Here is a 24,195-nt window from a genome sequence, read left to right on the forward strand (position 1 = left end):
ATTTTGACCAACACTTTTCAATAAACATAAATGTCAGTAGCATGCCTTGAATTCTCTCAATATACTTTATAATAAAAATAGTCGTTTGCATTTTTTCTATAGCAAGTTGAATTTCTGTAATGCTATTCTGAGTTACCAGAATGCATTTTTTAAAAACCATTTGTTCTTCTTTTACATTCTTTTACTTCTAGACACATTAGTCGTCATTAGCATGGGAATGCACGGGTTTACAATATAAGCCAAACACATATCAACACAAGGGCACAGACCTCATTCACGGTGGCATAGTAGCTCTCATGCTTGAATGTGGGTGAGTTGTCATTCCGGTCCCGCACCACGATGCGTACTTCATGATAGATCACTGTGCCAACCTTCTTGTTGACACACTGGACTTGGACTACAATGGAGTGTATGTTCATCGGTGGCTGCAGGAAGAAATAACATCTTTTTAGACACAGTTTTGGTCAGGTCTGACACTGTCATCACACTTGACTGCCTGGCTATCAGTTTAAACACTTGCTCTCTTTGTACTATGATTAGGCCAGGAACCAAGATAATGGCCTGCTTCAAAGGTCAGAGAAGATAATCCTGGTTATTTCATTGTTTACTTCCACAACTAAACAATTAAGGCTTCAGGTACTATTATGATCGTAAGATTTTGCTAGTGAATAGACACAGAACCCATGCTAAGATTTGTTCGAACAAAAAGAAAATTATTTTCTTTATTAAAATCCTAAGAAACAATGGTCTTAAATTAATTTTTGAAAACAAAGTTGCATTAAACTCCTGAGAGGTGAGAAACTTTATTATTCTTTCTTCACTGACTTTTATGAAAATAGTCTGTCCCTTAATGATAAAATTAATGTGAGCAAAAGAAGAGATTGACTCGTAAGCCAATCAGATTCAAACAGCACACATAGACACCTATACACTGTCCATATTTTCTACGTGTACCACTTTTATCACTAACAGGCTCATCTATTTTTCACTCTAAATATTGTTTTGTCAGAATAGCTCACAGAGGGCTTTCCCCTCTTAATATCCTGTCTCTGCCCTGCCTCATCTTTCCAATTTCCATGATTCATTTTTCTTTACTGTACTCATCCAGCCCTTCACATACTTTGTATGTTTGTTTCAATCCACATCCCTCGATGAGACTGGAGGACCCCTCTAATCATGGGGTGCTTTTCAATACCTAGTCACACCCCTCTGTGTAGCAGCCGATGTGTGTTTAGGACGGGTGAGTGAATGACGTTAGAGACACCACATCAGTTTTCACCCGGCTTCCAGAAACACTCTCTGAATGACTGAGGGGAAGTCTAAAATATCACCAGGGCTTACCTGCTCAATCTGACTGTGAGGACACTATCTTCTGTTCACAGAACAGCAAATTGCTATGGCCTTCAACAATTTTAATAAAATTACAATGCATTCAGCATTATCTCTTGTCATGTGTTAGAGGTCCATTTTTATAAGTACAGCATTATCATTTGTCATATTTTGGAGGCACATTTATAAAATAAATGAACTATTTATTACTCATCCATTCATTGTGTGTCAAAGGTCTCTGGACCATCCTTTTCTGGGCATCAGCAGTGTGGGTTTCCCTAGTCGGCCTCCTCTCTACTCCTGACTATGTGTTCTGTGTCTGACAAGTACCCACGTGGATCACTACCAACGTACACGAATCCCAACACTACACTTGCTTCATAATATGAGCACATATGTGTCTAACAAAATTAATAGACTGAATCCATCCATAAAAAGTGGAATAAATGAAATCTATGCAATATAAACTAATAAAGTGGGATGGATTATAAAACACGCTCCTTAATAGCTAGGTTAAATCAATCCAGGCGACAGGGCAAATATCCCCGGGACTGAGGGAGTGAAAGTGGATTTCCAGTTGCGTACCACATCCGGAGATGGGACAAGTGCTGCAGTAAATATGTTTAAACTACAGCGAAATGTAACAGGCATTTCTATGAGCAACAAAGACAAAGGGGACAGAATTGGTAAGTGGTGGCCTCCTTAAAACACAGGTTAAGATCTTTACATGAGCTATGACATCATCCTGTGTTGTGGTGTCTAACTGACATCAAGGAAGTTAGCGAAGTTATATTTATAGAAATTTCAAGTAACACACACACACACACACACACACACACCCCACAAGAACATATAGTAAATACCATAACTAAGGACAAAGTCATCTTAGTAATTAACAATAAATTTTGAAATAATATATTGAAACCCTACCCCTCAATTTGTTTAGATAAAAATCCCCTAAATATTACAAATGACAAAGACGTATAGGTGGGAGATATGCTTACATGTCAACACTAAAATCAGAGGTTGGAACACTTATGCGTAAACCCTATACTCATTGCAAATATCAGAAGCACAAGAACTTGAGATAGCAGACACTATTTTGCAAGTGAACAGAAAAACAGAGCTAGTGCACTTGGAGAGTATTTGGTAACTTCCAGGAGTTAAAGAAGACAAAAAACAATTGCTAATGTCAACTATTTTATGAGGGCCTCTTTAATAAAACATCTCTGAATATTAAAGCACAGCCTGCTAGCAAAGCTACCTGAAAATCCTCAAGTCCCAGGTAAAGGACTGAATTGCGGACGATTCACAGAAGAATTAAAAGTGACCCCTGTGCCTTTACTGCCAGCTTCAAAGTGGCTGCCTTAATAGTCTAGTCGAACATGACTGTGTTTTAATTATAAAGTAAAACCAGACTAAGTATGCCTACTGCTAATTCTGGCACAACTTTTGGAAGAAAATCTACGTCATATTCACCTGCAGTTATTTCTCTTCTAAATATTTAAAGAGAGACACATGAATCCCCTCATTTTCACTCGCAGTTTTACACAGGACTGTAGCTTTGGGGCAAAAAAAAGTCACAGGCTTTCAACGGGTGTTAGATGTAGTGTGTGAGGGTCCCCCTTCTTCCAGCTAAGCAGCCGTAAATTAGATAGGAACAGGTCACCGGGAACTGCTGTCATTCTCAACTCTGGTTCCCTGTGTGTGCAATGCTTAGTGGCTGGGATGAACTTAGGTGGCAATAAATTCTAACCACTATGGATTACGGTGAAGTAAAGAGGTCCCTGCGGCTAATCTTGAAGGCACAGTGTAATTTCGTATTGGAATAAATCCTATTCTCCTGTACAGGGAAGTCATAAATACATCACACAGAGTCTAACTGAGTCGATTAGTCAGACTTTAGGGACTCTGCAATGCTTATGGAAGTGTTGGAGAGGTTTATGACTCTGTAATGATGGAAATGTACGGGAGATTTTGGTTGAACTTTCACAACTGCTGGCAGAAGTCAGTCATGGCAATCCTTTGATAATCTTTCTTCCATCTGGAATTATATTTACGTGTTCTATTTATGAGACAAGGGAACACCCTGCATGTGTGGGGTATATATTTAAAATGATCACATTTATATACCCCTAGAGTTTCAAAATGAATGTTTAATGTCCTATTCCAGAGTCAGACCCGCACGTCCATGCAGTGATATAAATAACCAGTTTATGAAGTTTATCTCTCAAAAGTAATATTGGTACATGAGGTGAAGAAGGAACCTTTCAAAGCACATGAGAACATTATAATTTAAGAAAAAGATAGAAAATGAGTCACTTAAAATATAACATGAGAAGTTCTACAAAAGAGTCATGATGAAAACACTGCAGATTATAACACTTCTCTATGATATAAGGGAAATTAATATTTTTAGAAACTGGTCACTTAAATATTAATAATTTGGAAGTTTCATTATTTAAATGAAAATAAAATTTGCAAACCTTTAAAACTTGATCTTACTTTTTTAGGAGTGTAAATCACTGTCAAATTTGTATACGAATGAATGGTTTTGTCTCAAGATTTACTTACTATCTCCATACAATGAAGAATTATTGGTTTTTCTTTTTTTTGGTTCTTTTTTTTGGAGCTGGGGACCGAACCCAGGGCCTTGCACTTCCTAGGCAAGTGCTCTACCACTGAGCTATATCCCCAACTCCGAATTATTGTTTTTTTAATACAAAAATCTGGAAAAGGTGAAAATGTATTATAGGTGTATCTACTTCACACTCCCAAGGCTTGGACCCATGGCCATGCATATGGTAGGCAAGCTGTCTACCATTGAGCTATATAGTCCCAGCCCTTAAGTTGATATGCAAATGAAAAACACAAGTAATGACTATCCAGTGTTGTCTACTCCTTCAAAAATTAATCTTTATAAATAATGGCATACTTATAGGAGTTACTTAAAGAACAAAATGCCAATTTGGAAACAATTAGGTAAAATGAAAACATTAAATGAATTTAGATTTATTTTATAGTTTTTAGTATTATATGTTATATGTTAAGTTCCAGATAGGTGAAATTATTATTACTAATCCTTGGATATTAAGAACAGTTCTGTAAAATCTATATTAAATAATCACAATGATTATAAAACAGGCTAGTTAAGAGTACAGGGAATAGAATATACAATTACACACACCAGTATTGATATTAGGAAGCAGATTTATGCACGTGCAGTCTTTATGGATCTTGTCCTTGCTCCTTTGTGGGAATTCACCCCTAATAGCGCAGATATGCTATTAAGTATAAAGAAGAAATGGATGGATGGAGACAGGATGGGAGAGACCCTAGAAGAAGTTGCGAGGAGGGGGTAGCCGTGCAGAGTGTGTATGATCAAGACACAGCACACAGAAACATAAAAAGCACAAAGAATTTAAAGGATCGCCAATCAACCATAGAGCTTATTTAAGATGAAGGGTGACCATTGAGATTGTTCTGGGTTCCAAGGGAGAGGGAGGGAGACTAAAAGAAGGGGATGCTGATGGATGCAGGTATAAATGCAGATGGGAGATGAGGTCACCCCTCAGACCTGGAGAATGAAGAGTGCCTGAGCTGAATGGACAAAACCCTTTATCACCATTAAGTTCAGAACTGAAGGTGTTGGGTTCTCTTAGGTCATTGCTTTCCCCAGCCAAGGGCTTCCAGTCTTTGCGATGAGTTGAGAGCCATATTATACTATTGGAACAGATCCAGCTTGTTCTTAGTATCCAATTTATCGATTCTATAGTAACAGGTACTCATTTCACACCTCATAGTAATTAAACGATAGTGGCCCGTGAGATCATGATTTGGCTTTTCAAGGATCCTTGAGTTCCTTATTATATGCAATTGATTTTTATGACTTCATTTGTGAATCCATTCAGATAACTGTACTGGACACCAACAAAAATAGAGGAAAAAATTGATAGCCAAAAGCAATGTTTGAAAATTGCCAAAGAGTTCATATTGAATCTCTTATAAATATTTTATAATCAAACTCAAATATTTGGAGCCTGGTAAATATTATATTTTCCTATAAGTTTTTAATCAAAATAATTAGCTTACTTGAAATATTGTTATTTACATTAAATTTGCTTCCCCCCCATAAAACCAGGATTATGCAAACAGTAGATTATTTATAGCCTCAACAAGCAAAGAGCAGAAAACTTGGCTTGGATTTCGTTCTCTAGAAAAAAAATTACCTGCTTGAAATGCAAGTATAATGGGAGAATTCCATTGAAATGACCCACCACACTTCTTTGTTTGGTAAATTCAGACTATAACTATTTAGTTTTTATTTATATCAGCAATTTGACCAAAAATAAAATATCCAGTCAACTTATAAACTGGATATTCATTGTCAAAGATGGAAACTTGGATTTTCTCTCATTTAGGAAAATGAGTCAAATGAATTGAAATGAATCAAATGTCTGAAGACAGAGCATCCGAAACAAACTATGAAGAAGCTTCTCAAAAGCTCAGGACATAACTAACAGAGTGACGTATGCTTTTCTTACATTAGTAGAATGTAAGTATTCAAATGCCAGAATATATAAAGAATTCGAAAGGTACAGATTCAGTATGGAAATAAGCCCAAAGAACTTAACCGGAAATGTGCAAGAAACTGTGAATAGATACATCTCAGAAGGAAAAGTTTAAATGGCCAAAAAAAGTTACGAAGATGTGTTGAATACTACTGGTTTAGTTGTCATGGAAATGCAAGTAAAAGCCACACTAAAGCATCCATTGTGTCACCTCAACTAGAACGTGTATTATATAAAAGAAAAAAATACAAAAGGTAGCGAGGGTGTTGAGACTTGAAGAGGGACTACTTATACACTTTTGCTGGGAAGGCAATTTTACCCAAGCATGGCAGTAAGTGTGTGGGGCATCCAAGAAACTAAGTCTACGACAAAACACAGCCATCCCACTTCTGAGTATATATCAAGGGAAATGGCATCAGCACAGCAAAGGAAACCCTGAACGTCTGTGCTTGCCTCTAAAACACCCTCTGTCCTTTGCCCGTGGAATCACCCTAAGTGCCAACCACAGAACAATGGGATAGAGAGAATTCCTAAGGTATAAAACGAGATGTTACTTTATCACATAGCAACATCGAAGGACTTTAAAGACTTTATGGTAAATGGGACAAAGTTAGGTGTAGAAAGAGAAGTACTGGTGTTCACTCAGATATGAAGATTCTAGATACAGAAAGTTGGAATTTAGGATAGTACTTAGCAACCGACAGGAAGTATGAAGGGGAAGCTGACAGTAAGAGATCGGATTACAGGTCGACATGAACTGACAGATAGAAGAAGCACATTACATGTTCTTCCTAAGAATTGGTGTGTTTGTACATGTGTGTGCGCACATGTACATGTGTATGTGTATGATATTACATGACAAGTTATTGCTTTCTATCCAGATAACAAAAGAGTAAGGCTCAAAGGTTCCACATTCAGTAATGAGAGGAGACAGAAAACCAACCATAGCTTATTATATGGATTTGATGTTATAAATTATATACGTATATTGAAATATCACAGTGAAATTCACAAATGTATAGGTTTAAGGTCATCACAAATACACAAGGGAAACTTTTACTGTAGCACTGGCAGGCATGGATATCAAAAAGCTAAACTAACACAGGAAAGGCAGAAATGGAGCAGCTAAACATATAAATGCTTGGGAGTCTGATCTGTGTGGACGAGGGTAGTGAATTGACAAAGAAAGGCAGGCAGGACCTCAGGGGCAAAGACAAAGAAATAGAGTCAGACACATAAGCCCTCTGAGGCCAGGACCAAGTAGGCTTCTTGTATAAATACAGCAGTTTTCTAAAACATTTATCCTGTCCATAATATACATATATTAATATTTACCTATGTCATCTACTCATATTTATCTAAGTCATTTTTAAGCTTATTGGCCAAAATTACACTTTTTTTTAGTCTTAGGAATGTATCAGGATATTTCTCTAATACAAGAGAATCATGTGCACTGAAACATTTTTGTAGCAGATTTTTATGTGATATACTGAATAAATACAGAGCCAATGATCATAGCATGGAGCTTGGCAGTTGTTTGTAGCTCAAACATGATTATCAGCTCTGTGTGACTCTACAAAACATTCACCTTGTTTATTATGGCAATTCTATTCATAGAAGGAATGAGCCAAATTATTTGGCACAAACCCCAAGAATTATATTACTGGCAAATACTCCATATTTAACAAAGAAAGTAGAGTTTGGTTTTCATTTACAATAATAAACTCCTTAATAATCATGTGTGCTTTGTCAATACAGTTAAGTAAAATTTAGTATAGTATAAAATATGTACATCTGTATGCATGTTTCTACACATATGCTGGGAAGCATCCTAACAGATGTAATCTGGATGTGATAAATAGTCACTCAAACCCTGTTCAAAGGAATTGTTCCACATTTATTACTAGAAATTGTTCACAAGAAGTATTGTTAAGAAGAGCTACTTGGAGCAATAGAGACACCAACCCATTCACAAAACTTCCAATCCCAAATTTATCCTATCTATAAGAAATCCAAGTACAGGGGATGGAGTGACTGAGGGAATGGCCAATCAATAACCGGTTCAACTTGAAACCCATTCCATAGACAAGTACCAATCCCTGACAGTCGAAATGATACTGATTATGCTTTCAGACAGGAAAGGTTCCACCCAGCATCTGACTCAGACAGATAAAGAGACATAAAGCCAGACAGTGGATGGACCTTGAGAACTCTCATGGAAGAACACGAGGAAGGATTTCAAACCCCAAAAAGGACAGGAATTCCACAGGAAGTCCAACAGAGTCAACTAACCTGGATCCTTGGGGCACTGAGAATCTGAACCACCAACCAAAGAGCATACATTAGCTGAATCTAAGTCTGCCTGCGCATATGTAGCAGATGTGCAGCTTGGTCTTCGTGTGGATCCCAAACAACAGGAATGAGGGCTGTCCCAAAAGCTGTTGCCTGTATGTGATATATTTTTCTAGCAGGGCTGCCTTATTTGGCCTCCATGGGAGAAGAAGCACCTAGCTTTGCAGAGATGCGAAGTGCCAAGGTGGGAGGGATACCCAGGGGACACACACTCAGAAGAGGAGGAGAGGTGGAGGGGAGAAACATTGTGGGAGGGGTGACCTGGAGGTGGGCAGTGAGTAGGATGTATAGCGAATAAGTAAAAAATAAAGTTAGAAATAAAAAGAATAGCCAAATGCTAGTCTGACCCATGACCTTACCCACACCACCATTTCAGACCCATGTGGGAGCCATAGCCATTTGCTTTCTTGCCTGTTCTAACAACTGCCCTCAGTCCTTGCCACCCACCCACACTCCCATCCCAGATGGAAGCTGCGCCTGTACATGTGTGAGTCCTTGCTGAACCTCAATTATCTCACCCTACTTACGGATGGTATGATATTTTCCATGAGACCCCAAAAGCTCTACCACCAAATCTGGACAGAAAATCAAGAATTATAGTGAAGTGGCAAGACAAACACCAACCTATAGAAATCAGTAGCCAATTATACATCAATAACAAACAATCTGAGAAAAGAGACCCTAGTGTCACCTCCACTTCAAATAGCTTCAAAACATACCGATGGATAAGCCAAACCAACAAGGTGAGGTGCCTACAAGACACAAAGCTTAAGCCATTGAAACCAGAGACTGAGAAAGATACAAGAAGACGTACATGGACTACTGATACTTATGGATTGATAGCATGTTGTAAAAATGATCTTCCCACTGAAAACAATGGAAAGATTCAATGCAATCCAAATTAATAAGCACAAGATTCTTCAAGAAAAGAGAAAAATGTATTAGAATGCATATGGAAGAACAAGAGGTCCAGGAGAACCAAAGCAAACCTGGACAAAAAGAATGATGCTGGAGTGGTTATCAAACTAGATTACAAGCGATATTACATCACAACAGTAAATACATCACGATGCCATCACAATACAGCAAAGTAAAACCAAGGACAACCAAAACATGAGATCCTTTCACTCCAGCCATGTCATGTTTGACAAAGAAGCCAGTAACACACAATGTAGGAAAGATAGCATCTTCAACAAACGGTGCTGGGAAAAATGGATGTTCACTTGAAGGAGAATGGAATTAGATGTTTATCTATCACCTTCACAAAAATGGAGGAGCTGAAGTGGTTTGCAACCTCATAGGAAGGATGACAAAATTAACCAACCAGACCCCCAAGAGCTCCCAGAGATTAAACCACCAACCAGAGTACACACGGAGGGACCAACGGCTCTATTCCCAGCATAGTGGAGTGCTAGGGCAGTGAGGTGGGAGTGGAGGGTGGGTGGTGGAGCACCCTCATAGAAGCAGGGGAGAGGGGGGATGAGTTAGGAGGTTTGTGGAGGGGAAACTGGGAAGGGTAATAACATTTTAAATGTAAATAAACAAAATAACCAATAAAATCACCTCTGAAGAAATCAATGACCTCAATGTTAAACTTGAAATGCTAAAACTTCTGGAAGAAAACATATGTGGTACACAAGAAGGCATAGGAATATAAAAGGTCTTTCTGAATAGGACTCCATTTTTTTCAGGAATAAGGCCAAAAAACGACAAAGGAGAAAAATAAAAATCAAGCAAGTGAAGAGGAAGACCATAGGATGCACCTATTCATCTGGTAGAGGATTAATAACTATAAAGAGGAGGAGGAAGAGGAGGAGGAGGAGGAGGAGGAGGAGGAGGAGGAGGAGGAGGAGAAAGAACAAATTGCTCAATTAAAAATGTGCTATGGAGTCCCAGACCCCGTGGGAAAGAGACCTCACCGCCTGGTCAGGTGGGCACTCCTGAGGCTGCAGAGCGGAAGAGACCACCAACACTGCCCACCCCTGCCCACATCCCTGGCCCAAGAGGAAACTGTATAAGGCCTCTGGGCTCCCGTGGGGGAGGGCCCAGGAGCGGCAGGACCCCTGCCTGAGACACCACCGGAACCTGAAGGAAACAGACCGGATAAACAGTTCTGTGCACCCAAATCCCATGGGAGGGAGAGCTAAACCTTCAGAGAGGCAGACAAGCCTGGGAAACCAGAAGAGACTGCTCTCTGCACACACATCTCAGACGCCAGAGGAAAATACCAAAGGCCATCTGAAACCCTGGTGCACTGAAGCTCCCAGAAGGGGCGGAACAGGTCTTCCTGGTTGCTGCCGCCGCAGAGAGCCCGTGGGCAGCACCCCGTGAGCAAACTTGAGCCTCGGGACCATAGGTAAGACCAACTTGTCTGCTGCAAGAAAGCTGCCTGGTGAAATCGGGACACACAGAGGCAGAATTCCTCTAGGACCGGGCACGTCCTGTGTTTACTGGAAGTCCCACACCCGCGGATCCCAGCCCGCAGCAGCTCTCTGCTCCCAGACCCCGTGGGAAAGAGACCTCACCGCCTGGTCAGGTGGGCACTCCTGAGGCTGCAGAGCGGAAGAGACCACCAACACTGCCCACCCCTGCCCACATCCCTGGCCCAAGAGGAAACTGTATAAGGCCTCTGGGCTCCCGTGGGGGAGGGCCCAGGAGCGGCAGGACCCCTGCCTGAGACACTGCCGGAACCTGAAGGAAGCAGACCGGATAAACAGTTCTCTGCACCCAAATCCCGTGGGAGGGAGAGCTAAACCTTCAGAGAGGCAGACAAGCCTGGGAAACCAGAAGAGACTGCTCTCTGCACACACATCTCGGACGCCAGAGGAAAATACCAAAGGCCATCTGGAACCCTGGTGCACTGAAGCTCCCAGAAGGGGCAGCACAGGTCTTCCTGGTTGCTGCCGCCGCAAAGAGCCCGTGGGCAGCACCCCGCGAGCGAACTTTAGCCTCGGGACCACAGGTAAGACCAACTTGTATGCTGCAAGTGACCTGCCTGGTGAACTCAAGACACAGGCCCACAGGAACAGCTGAAGACCTGTACAGAGGAAAAACTACACACACGAAAGCAGAACACTCTGTCCCCATAACTGGCTGAAAGAAAAGAGTAAAACAGGTCTACAGCACTCCTGACACACAGGCTTATAGGACAGTCTAGCCACTGTCAGAAATAGCAGAACAAAGTAACACTAGAGATAATCTGATGGCGAGAGGCAAGCGCAGGAAACCAAGCAACAGAAACCAAGACTACAAGGCATCATCGGAGCCCAATTCTCCCACCAAAACAAACATGGAATGTCCAAACACACCAGAAAAGCAAGATATAGTTTCAAAATCATATTTGATCATGATGCTGGAGGACTTCAAGAAAGACGTGAAGAACTAACTCCCTTAGAGAAACACAGGAAAACATTAATAAACAAGTAGAAGCCTACAGAGAGGAATCGCAAAAATGCCTGAAAGAATTCCAGGAAAACATAAATAAACAAGTAGAAGCCCATAGAGAGGAGACACAAAAATCCCTGAAAGAATATCAGGAAATCATAAATAAACAAGTAGAAGCCCATAGAGAGGAGTCACAAAAATCCCTGAAAGAATTCCAGGAAAACACAATCAAACAGTTGAAGGAATTAAAAATGGAAATAGAAGCAATCAAGAAAGAACACATGGAAACAACCCTGGATATAGAAAACCAAAAGAAGAGACAAGGAGCTGTAGATACAAGCTTCACCAACAGAATACAAGAGATGGAAGAGAGAATCTCAGGAGCAGAAGATTCCATAGAAATCATTGACTCAACTGTCAAAGATAATGTAAAGCGGAAAAAGCTACTGGTCCAAAACATACAGGAAATCCAGGACTCAAGGAGAAGATCAAACCTAAGGATAATAGGTATAGAAGAGAGTGAAGACTCCCAGCTCAAAGGACCAGTAAATATCTTCAACAAAATCATAGAAGAAAACTTCCCTAACCTAAAAAAAGAGATACCCATAGACATACAAGAAGCCTACAGAACTCCAAATAGATTGGACCAGAAAAGAAACACCTCCCATCACATAATTGTCAAAACACCAAACGCACAAAATAAAGAAAGAATATTAAAAGCAGTAAGGGAAAAAGGTCAAGTAACATATAAAGGGAGACCTATCAGAATCACACCAGACTTCTCGCCAGAAACTATGAAGGCCAGAAGATCCTGGACTGATGTCATACAGACCCTAAGAGAACACAAATGCCAGCCCAGGTTACTGTATCCAGCAAAACTCTCAATTAATATTGATGGAGAAACCAAGATATTCCATGACAAAACCAAATTTACACAATATCTTTCTACAAATCCAGCACTACAAAGGATAATGAATGGTAAAGCCCAACATAAGGAGGCAAGCTATACCCTAGAAGAAGCAAGAAACTAATCGTCTTGGCAACAAAACAAAGAGAATGAAAGCACACAAACATAACCTCACATCCAAATATGAATATAACGGGAAGCAATAATCACTATTCCTTAATATCTCTCAACATCAATGGCCCCAACTCCCCAATAAAAAGACATAGATTAACAAACTGGATACGCAACGAGGACCCTGCATTCTGCTGCCTACAGGAAACACACCTCAGAGACAAAGACAGACATTACCTCAGAGTGAAAGGCTGGAAAACAATTTTCCAAGCAAATGGTCAGAAGAAGCAAGCTGGAGTAGCCATTCTAATATCAAATAAAATCAATTTTCAACTAAAAGTCATCAAAAAAGATAAGGAAGGACACTTCATATTCATCAAAGGAAAAATCCACCAAGATGAACTCTCAATCCTAAATATCTATGCCCCAAATACAAGGGCAACTACATATGTAAAAGAAACCTTACTAAAGCTCAAAACACACATTGCACCTCACACAATAATAGTGGGAGATTTCAACACCCCACTCTCATCAATGGACAGATCATGGAAACAGAAATTAAACAGAGATGTAGACAGACTAAGAGAAGTCATGAGCCAAATGGACTTAACGGATATTTATAGAACATTCTATCCTAAAGCAAAAGGATATACCTTCTTCTCAGCTCCTCATGGTACTTTCTCCAAAATTGACCATATAATTGGTCAAAAAACGGGCCTCAACAGGTACAGAAAGATAGAAATAATCCCATGCGTGCTATCGGACCACCACGGCCTAAAACTGGTCTTCAATAACAATCAAGGAAGAATGCCCACATATACTTGGAAACTGAACAATGCTCTACTCAATGATAACCTGGTCAAGGAAGAAATAAAGAAAGAAATTAAGAGCTCTCTGCTCCCAGACCCGGTGAGAGAGAGACCCAACGGCCTGGTCAGGTGGGCACTCCTGAGGCTGCAGAGCGGAAGAGACCACCAACACTGCTCACCCCTGCCCACATCACTGGCCCAAGAGGAAACTGTATAAGGCCTCTGGGCTCCCGTAGGGGAGGGCCCAGGAGCGGCAGGACACCTGCCTGAGACACCGCCGGAACCTGAAAGAAACAGACCGGATAAACAGTTCTCTGCACCCAAATCCCATGGGAGGGAGAGCTAAACCTTCAGAGAGGCAGACAAGCCTGGGAAACCAGAAGAGACTGCTCCCTGCACACACATCTCGGACGCCAGAGGAAAAAGACAAAGACCATCTGGAACCCTGGTGCACTGAAGCTCCCGGAAGGGGCGGCACAGGTCTTCCTGGTTGCTGCCGCTGCAGAGAGCCCCTGGGCTGCACCCCACGAGCGAACCTGAGCCTCGGGACCACAGGTAAGACCAAATTTTCTGCTGCAAGAAAGCTGCCTGGTGAACTCAAGACACAGGCCCACAGGAACAGCTGAAGACCTGTAGAGAGGAAAAACTACACGCCCAAAAGCAGAACACTCTGTCCCCATAACTGACTGAAAGAGAGGAAAACAGGTCTACAGCACTCCTGACACACAGGCTTATAGGACAGTCTAGCCAATGTCAGAAATAGCAGAACAAAGTAACACTAGAGATAATCTGATGGCGAGAGGCAAGTGCAGGAACCCAAGCAACAGAAACCAAGACTACATGCCATCATCGGAGCCCAATTCTCCCACCAAAACAAACATGGAATATCCAAACACACCAGAAAAGCAAGATCTAGTTTCAAAATCATATTTGATCATGATGCTGGAGGAATTCAAAAAGACATGAACACACTTAGGGAAACACAGGAAAACATTAATAAACAAGTAGAAGCCTACAGAGAGGAATCGCAAAAATCCCTGAAAGAATTCCAGGAAAACACAATCAAACAGTTGAAGGAATTAAAAATGGAAATAGAAGCAATCAAGAAAGAACACATGTAAACAACCCAGGATATAGAAAACCAAAAGAAGAGACAAGGAGCTTTAGATACAAGCTTCACCAACAGAATACAAGAGATGGAAGAGAGAATCTCAGGAGCAGAAGATTCCATAGAAATCATTGACTCAACTGTCAAAGATAATGTAAAGCGGAAAAAGCTACTGGTCCAAAACATACAGGAAATCCAGGACTCAATGAGAAGATCAAACCTAAGGATAATAGGTATAGAAGAGAGTGAAGACTCCCAGCTCAAAGGACCAGTAAATATCTTCAACAAAATCATAGAAGAAAACTTCCCTAACCTAAAAAAAGAGATACCCATAGACATACAAGAAGCCTACAGAACTCCAAATAGATTGGACCAGAAAAGAAACACCTCCCATCACATAATTGTCAAAACACCAAACGCACAAAATAAAGAAAGAATATTAAAAGCAGTAAGGGAAAAAGGTCAAGTAACATATAAAGGGAGACCTATCAGAATCACACCAGACTTCTCGCCAGAAACTATGAAGGCCAGAAGATCCTGGACTGATGTCATACAGACCCTAAGAGAACACAAATGCCAGCCCAGGTTACTGTATCCAGCAAAACTCTCAATTAACGTAGATGGAGAAACCAAGATATTCCATGACAAAACCAAATTTACACAATATCTTTCTACAAATCCAGCACTACAAAGGATAATGAATGGTAAAGCCCAACATAAGGAGGCAAGCTATACCCTAGAAGAAGCAAGAAACTAATCGTCTTGGCAACAAAACAAAGAGAATGAAAGCACACAAACATAACCTCACATCCAAATATGAATATAAAGGGAAACAATAATCACTATTCCTTAATATCTCTCAATATCAATGGCCTCAACTCCCCAATAAAAAGACATAGATTAACAAACTGGATACGCAACGAGGACCCTGCATTCTGCTGCCTACAGGAAACACACCTCAGAGACAAAGACAGACACTACCTCAGAGTGAAAGGCTGGAAAACAACTTTCCAAGCAAATGGTCAGAAGAAGCAAGCTGGAGTAGCCATTCTAATATCAAATAAAATCAATTTCCAACTAAAAGTCATCAAAAAAGATAAGGAAGGACACTTCATATTCATCAAAGGAAAAATCCACCAAGATGAACTCTCAATCCTAAATATCTATGCCCCAAATACAAGGGCACCTACATACGTAAAAGAAACCTTACTAAAGCTCAAAACACACATTGCACCTCACACAATAATAGTGGGAGATTTCAATACCCCACTCTCATCAATGGACAGATCATGGAAACAGAAATTAAACAGTGATGTCGACAGACTAAGAGAAGTGATGAGCCAAATGGATGTAACGGATATTTATAGAACATTCTATCCTAAAGCAAAAGGATATACCTTCTTCTCAGCTCCTCATGGTACTTTCTCCAAAATTGACCATATAATTGGTCAAAAAACGGGCCTCAACAGGTACAGAAAGATAGAAATAATCCCATGCGTGCTATCGGACCACCACGGCCTAAAACTGGTCTTCAATAACAATAAGGGAAGAATGCCCACATATACGTGGAAATTGAACAATGCTCTACTCAATGATAACTTGGTCAAGGAAGAAATAAAGAAAGAAATTAAAAACTTTTTAGAATTTAATGAAAATGAAGATACAACATACTCAAACTTATGGGACACAATGAAAGCTGTGCTAAGAGGAAAACTCATAGCGCTGAGTGCCTGCAGAAAGAAACAGGAAAGAGCATATGTCAGCAGCTTGACAGCACACCTAAAAGCTCTAGAACAAAAAGAAGCAAATACACCCAGGAGGAGTAGAAGGCAGGAAATAATCAAACTCAGAGCTGAAATCAACCAAGTAGAAACAAAAAGGACCATAGAAAGAATCAACAGAACCAAAAGTTGGTTCTTTGAGAAAATCAACAAGATAGATAAACCCTTAGCCAGACTAACGAGAGGACACAGAGAGTGCGTCCAAATTAACAAAATCAGAAATGAAAAGGGAGACATAGCTACAGATTCAGAGGAAATTCAAAAAATCATCAGATCTTACTATAAAAACCTATATTCAACAAAATTTGAAAATCTTCAGGAAATGGACAATTTCCTAGACAGATACCAGGTATCGAAGTTAAATCAGGAACAGATAAACCAGTTAAACAACCCGATAACTCCTAAGGAAATAGAAGCAGTCATTAAAGGTCTCCCAACCAAAAAGAGCCCAGGTCCAGACGGGTTTAGTGCAGAATTCTATCAAACCTTCATAGAAGACCTCATACCAATATTATCCAAACTATTCCACAAAATTGAAACAGATGGAGCCCTACCGAATTCCTTTTACGAAGCCACAATTACTCTTATACCTAAACCACACAAAGACACAACAAAGAAAGAGAACTTCAGACCAATTTCCCTTATGAATATCGACGCAAAAATACTCAATAAAATTCTGGCAAACCGAATTCAAGAGCACATCAAAACAATCATCCACCATGATCAAGTAGGCTTCATCCCAGGCATGCAGGGATGGTTTAATATACGGAAAACCATCAACGTGATCCATTATATAAACAAACTGAAAGAACAGAACCACATGATCATTTCATTAGACGCTGAGAAAGCATTTGACAAAATTCAACACCCCTTCATGATAAAAGTCCTGGAAAGAATAGGAATTCAAGGCCCATACCTAAACATAGTAAAAGCCATATACAGCAAACCAGTTGGTAACATTAAACTAAATGGAGAGAAACTTGAAGCAATCCCACTAAAATCAGGGACTAGACAAGGCTGCCCACTCTCTCCCTACTTATTCAATATAGTTCTTGAAGTTCTAGCCAGAGCAATCAGACAACAAAAGGAGATCAAAGGGATACAGATCGGAAAAGAAGAGGTCAAAATATCACTATTTGCAGATGACATGATAGTATATTTAAGTGATCCCAAAAGTTCCAGCAGGGAACTACTAAGCTGATAAACAACTTCAGCAAAGTGGCTGGGTATAAAATTAACTCAAATAAATCAGTTGCCTTCCTCTATACAAAAGAGAAACAAGCCGAGAAAGAAATTAGGGAAACGACACCCTTCATAATAGACCCAAATAATATAAAGTACCTCGGTGTGACTTTAACCAAGCAAGTAAAAGATCTGTACAATAAGAACTTCAAGACACTGAGGAAAGAAATTGAAGAAGACCTCAGAAGATGGAAAGATCTCCCATGCTCATGGATTGGCAGGATTAATATAGTAAAAATGGCCATTTTACCAAAAGCAATCTACAGATTCAATGCAATCCCCATCAAAATACCAATCCAATTCTTCAAAGAGTTAGACAGAACAATTTGCAAATTCATCTGGAATAACAAAAAACCCAGGATAGCTAAAGCTATCCTCAACAATAAAAGGACCTCAGGGGGAATCACTATCCCTGAACTCAAGCAGTATTACAGAGCAATAGTGATAAAAACTGCATGGTATTGGTACAGAGACAGACAGATAGACCAATGGAATAGAATTGAAGACCCAGAAATGAACCCACACACCTATGGTCACTTGATTTTTGACAAAGGAGCCAAAACCATCCAATGGAAAAAAGATAGCATTTTCAGCAAATGGTGCTGGTTCAACTGGAGGTCAACATGTAGAAGAATGCAGATCGATCCATGCTTATCACCCTGTACAAAGCTTAAGTCCAAGTGGATCAAGGACCTCCACATCAAACCAGACACACTCAAACTAATAGAAGAAAAACTAGGGAAGCATCTGGAACACATGGGCACTGGAAAAAATTTCCTGAACAAAACACCAATCGCTTATGCTCTAAGATCAAGAATCGACAAATGGGATCTCATAAAACTGCAAAGCTTCTGTAAGGCAAAGGACACTGTCGTTAGGACAAAACGGCAACCAACAGATTGGGAAAAGATCTTTACCAATCCTACAACAGATAGAGGCCTTATATCCAAAATATACAAAGAACTCAAGAAGTTAGACCGCAGGGAAACAAATAACCCTATTAAAAAATGGGGTTCAGAGCTAAACAAAGAATTCACAGCTGAGGAATGCCGAATGGCTGAGAAACACCTAAAGAAATGTTCAACATCTTTAGTCATAAGGGAAATGCAAATCAAAACAACCCTGAGATTTCACCTCACACCAGTGCGATTGGCTAAGATCAAAAACTCAGGTGACAGCAGATGCTGGCGAGGATGTGGAGAAAGAGGAACACTCCTCCATTGTTGGTGGGATTGCATACTGGTACAACCATTCTGGAAATCAGTCTGGAGGATCCTCAGAAAATTGGACATTGAACTGCCTGAGGATCCAGCTATACCTCTCTTGGGCATATACCCAAAAGATGCCTCAACATATAAAAGAGACACGTGCTCCACTATGTTCATCGCAGCCTTATTTATAATAGCCAGAAAATGGAAAGAACCCAGAAGCCCTTCAACAGAGGAATGGATACAGAAAATGTGGTACATCTACACAATGGAATATTACTCAGCTATCAAAAACAACGAGTTTATGAAATTCCTAGGCAAATGGTTGGAACTGGAAAATATCATCCTGAGTGAGCTAACCCAATCACAGAAAGACATACATGGTATGCACTCATTGATAAGTGGCTATTAGCCCAAATGCTTGAATTACCCTAGATCCCTAGAACAAACGAAACTCAAGACGGATGATCAAAATGTGAATGCTTCACTCCTTCTTTAAATGAGGAAAAAGAATACCCTTGGCAGGGAAGGGAGAGGCAAAGATTAAAACAGAGACTTAAGGAACACCCATTCAGAGCCTGCCCCACAGGTGGCCCATACATATACAGCCACCCAATTAGACAAGATGGATGAAGCAAAGAAGTGCAGACCGACAGGAGCCGGATGTAGATCGCTCCTGAGAGACACAGCCAGAATACAGCAAATACAGAGGCGAATGCCAGCAGCAAACCACTGAACTGAGAATAGGTCCCCTATTGAAGGAATCAGAGAAAGAACTGGAAGAGCTTGAAGGGGCTCGAGACCCCAAAATTACAACAATGCCAAGCAACCAGAGCTTCCAGGGACTAAGCCACTACCTAAAGACTATACATGGACTGACCCTGGACTCTGACCCCATAGGTAGCAATGAATATCCTAGTAAGAGCACCAGTGGAAGGGGAAGCCCTTGGTCCTGCTAAGACTGAACCCCCAGTGAACTAGACTGGTGGGGGGAGGGCGGCAATGGGGGGAGGGTTGGGAGGGGAACACCCATAAGGAAGGGGAGGGGGGAGGGGGATGTTTGCCCGGAAACCGGGAAAGGGAATAACACTCGAAATGTATATAAGAAATACTCAAGTTATTAAAAAAAAAAGAAAGAAATTAAAAACTTTTTAGAATTTAATGAAAATGAAGGTACAACATACCCAAACTTATGGGACACAATGAAAGCTGTGCTAAGAGGAAAACTCATAGCGCTGAGTGCCTGCAGAAAGAAACAGGAAAGAGCATATGTCAGCAGCTTGACAGCACACCTAAAAGCTCTAGAACAAAAAGAAGCAAATATACCCAGGAGGAGTAGAAGGCAGGAAATAATCAAACTCAGAGCTGAAATCAACCAAGTAGAAACAAAAAGGACCATAGAAAGAATCAACAGAACCAAAAGTTGGTTCTTTGAGAAAATCATCAAGATAGATAAACCCTTAGCCAGACTAATGAGAGGACACAGAGAGTGCGTCCAAATTAACAAAATCAGAAATGAAAAGGGAGACATAACAACAGATTCAGGGGAAATTCAAAAAATCATCAGATCTTACTATAAAAACCTATATTCAACAAAACTTGAAAATCTTCAGGAAATGGACAATTTCCTAGACAGATACCAGGTACCGAAGTTAAATCAGGAATAGATAAACCAGTTAAACAACCCCATAACTCCTAAGGAAATAGAAGCAATCATTAAAGGTCTCCCAACCAAAAAGAGCCCAGTTCCAGATGGGTTTAGTGCAGAATTCTATCAAACCTTCATAGAAGACCTCATACCAATATTATCCAAACTATTCCACAAAATTGAAACAGATGGATCACTACGGAATACCTTCTACAAAGCCACAATTACTCTTATACCTAAACCACACAAAGACTCAACAAAGAAAGAGAACTTCAGACCAATTTCCCTTATGAATATCGACGCAAAAGTACTCAACAAAATTCTGGCAAACCGAATCCAAGAGCACATCAAAACAATCATCCACCATGACCAAGTAGGCTTCATCCCAGGTATGCAGGGATGGTTTAATATACGGAAAACCATCAACGTGATCCATTATATAAACAAACTGAAAGAACAAAACCATATGATCATTTCATTAGATGCTGAGAAAGCATTGGACAAAATTCAACACCCCTTCATGATAAAAGTCCTGGAAAGAATAGGAATTCAAGGCCCATACCTGAACATAGTAAAAGCCATATACAGCAAACCAGTTGGTAACATTAAACTAAATGGAGAGAAACTTGAAGCAATCCCACTAAAATCAGGGACTAGACAAGGCTGCCCACTCTCTCCCTACTTATTCAATATAGTTCTTGAAGTTCTAGCCAGAGCAATCAGACAACAAAAGGAGGTCAAGGGGATACAGATCGGAAAAGAAGAATTCAAAATATCACTATTTGCAGATGATATGATAGTATATTTAAGTGATCCCACAAGTTCCACCAGAGAACTACTAAAGCTGATAAACAACTTCAGCAAAGTGGCTGGGTATAAAATTAACTCAAATAAATCAGTAGCCTTCCTCTACACAAAAGAGAAACAAGCCGAGAAAGAAATTAGGGAAACGACACCCTTCATAATAGACCCAAATAATATAAAGTACCTCGGTGTGACTTTAACAAAGCAAGTAAAAGATCTGTACAATAAGAACTTTAAGACACTGAAGAAGGAAATTGAAGAAGACCTCAGAAGATGGAAAGATCTCCCATGCTCATGGATTGGCAGGATTAATATAGTAAAAACGGCCATTTTACCAAAAGCAATCTACAGATTCAATGCAATCCCCATCAAAATACCAATCCAATTCTTCAAAGAGTTAGACAGAACAATTTGCAAATTCATCTGGAATAACAAAAAACCCAGGATAGCTAAAGCTATCCTCAACAATAAAAGGACTTCAGGGGGAATCACTATCCCTGAACTCAAGCAGTATTACAGAGCAATAGTGATAAAAACTGCATGGTATTGGTACAGAGACAGACAGATAGACCAATGGAATAGAATTGAAGACCCAGAAATGAACCCACACACCTATGGTCACTTGATTTTTGACAAAGGAGCCAAAACCATCCAATGGAAAAAAGATAGCATTTTCAGCAAATGGTGCTGGTTCAACTGGAGGTCAACATGTAGAAGAATGCAGATCGATCCATGCTTATCACCCTGTACAAAGCTTAAGTCCAAGTGGATCAAGGACCTCCACATCAAACCAGACACACTCAAACTAATAGAAGAAAAACTAGGGAAGCATCTGGAACACATGGGCACTGGAAAAAATTTCCTAAACAAAACACCAATGGCTTACGCTCTAAGATCAAGAATCGACAAATGGGATCTCATAAAACTGCAAAGCTTCTGTAAGGTAAAGGACACTGTGGTTAGGACAAAACGGCAACCAACAGATTGGGAAAAGATCTTTACCAATCCTACAACAGATAGAGGCCTTATATCCAAAATATACAAAGAACTCAAGAAGTTAGACTGCAGGGAAACAAATAACCCTATTAAAAATGGGGTTCAGAGCTAAACAAAGAATTCACAGCTGAGGAATGCCGAATGGCTGAGAAACACCTTAAGAAATGTTCAACATCTTTAGTTATAAGGGAAATGCAAATCAAAACAACCCTGAGATTTCACCTCACACCAGTGAGAATGACTAAGGTCAAAAACTCAGGGGACAGCAGATTCTGGCGAGGATGTGGAGAAAGAGGAACACTCCTCCATTGTTGGTGGGATTGCATACTGGTACAACCATTCTGGAAATCAGTCTGGAGGATCCTCAGAAAATTGGACATTGAACTGCCTGAGGATCCAGCTATACCTCTCTTGGGCATATACCCAAAAGATGACCCAACATATAAAAAAGACACGTGCTCCACTATGCTCATTGCAGCCTTATTTATAATAGCCAGAAGCTGGAAAGAACCCAGATGCCCTTCAACAGAGGAATGGTTACAGAAAATGTGGTACATCTACACAATGGAATATTACTCAGCTATCAAAAACAACGAGTTTATGAAATTCCTAGGCAAATGGTTGGAACTGGAAAATATCATCCTGAGTGAGCTAACCCAATCACAGAAAGACATACATGGTATGCACTCATTGATAAGTGGCTATTAGCCCAAATGCTTGAATTACCCTAGATGCCTAGAACAAATGAAACTCAAGACGGATGATCAAAATGTGAATGCTTCACTCCTTCTTTAAAAGTGGAACAAGAATACCCTTGGCAGGGAAGAGAGAGGCAAAGATTAAAACAGAGACTGAAGGAACACCCATTCAGAGCCTGCCCCACATGTGGCCCATACATATACAGCCACCCAATTAGATAAGATGGATGAAGCAAAGAAGTGCAGACCGACAGGAGCCGGATGTAGATCGCTCCTGAGAGACACAGCCAGAATACAGCAAATACAGAGGCGAATGCCAGCAGCAAACCACTGAACTGAGAATAGGACCCCCGTTGAAGGAATCAGAGAAAGAACTGGAAGAGCTTGAACGGGCTCGAGACCCCATATGTACAACAATGCCAAGCAACCAGAGATTCCAGGGACTAAGCCACTACCTAAAGAGTATACTTGGACTGACCCTGGACTCTGACCTCATAGGTATCAATGAATATCCTAGTAAGAGCACCAGTGGAAGGGGAAGCCCTGGGTCCTGCTAAGACTGAACCCCCAGTGAACTAGACTGGTGGGGGGAGGGCAGCAATGGGGGGAGGGTTGGGAGGGGAACACCCATAAGGAATGGGAGGGGGGAGGGGGATTTTTGCCTGGATACCGGGAAAGGGAATAACACTCGAAATGTATATAAGAAATACTCAAGTTAAAAAAAAAAAGAATAAAACAAAAAAAAATGTGCTATGGATCTCAACAGACAATGCCAAAAAGAGGAAATAAAAATTATTGAGGAATATCTGAAAGATATTCTGATATTTTTAACAATTAGAAAAGTGTACACAATTATTATTTCATGTTATAATACTCAAACTGTCTCCAAACAACAAAAGAACTGATAATAAATGCTTGTGAGAGTACAGGGAAAGAAGATCTTTATTAACTGACGGTGGAATTTCATACTCCTCCCACTAATACAGAAATCAGTGTGGTGATTCTTAATAACCTAAAGATAGGTTTACGGTATGGCCCATTCTTCACATTGTTTATAAAGGACTCAACATCTTAGTACAGACAAACTATTCAATTCATAGTGACCGGAAAATTAAAATCTAGATGCCCTTGACTGATGAACAGATAATGAAACTGTGGCACATATACACAATCAAATCGTATTAAATGTAAAATAATTTAAAAACACGAAATTTGCAGGTAAATGGATGAAAGTGGAAAATATTAAA

At 40.2% G+C, this 24,195-nt stretch overlaps 1 protein-coding gene across 6 annotated transcripts in view; it reads right to left on the reverse strand.

Annotated features, from left to right (window-relative positions):
• Pcdh15 (protocadherin related 15) overlaps positions 1-24,195 on the reverse strand; it is an 827,095-nt gene that overhangs the window by 461,090 nt on the left and 341,810 nt on the right. For all 6 annotated transcript variants that reach the window (XM_087598371.1, XM_087598373.1, XM_087598372.1 and 3 more), the window contains one exon: positions 270-425. In XM_087598371.1, coding sequence (XP_087454497.1) covers positions 270-425 — 156 coding nt within the window. The remainder of the gene's footprint in view (positions 1-269; positions 426-24,195) is intronic.

This window comes from Rattus norvegicus, chromosome 20, assembly GCF_021556685.1.
Source record: "Rattus norvegicus strain SHRSP/BbbUtx chromosome 20, alternate assembly SHRSP_T2T, whole genome shotgun sequence".
Taxonomy (NCBI): domain Eukaryota; kingdom Metazoa; phylum Chordata; class Mammalia; order Rodentia; family Muridae; genus Rattus; species Rattus norvegicus.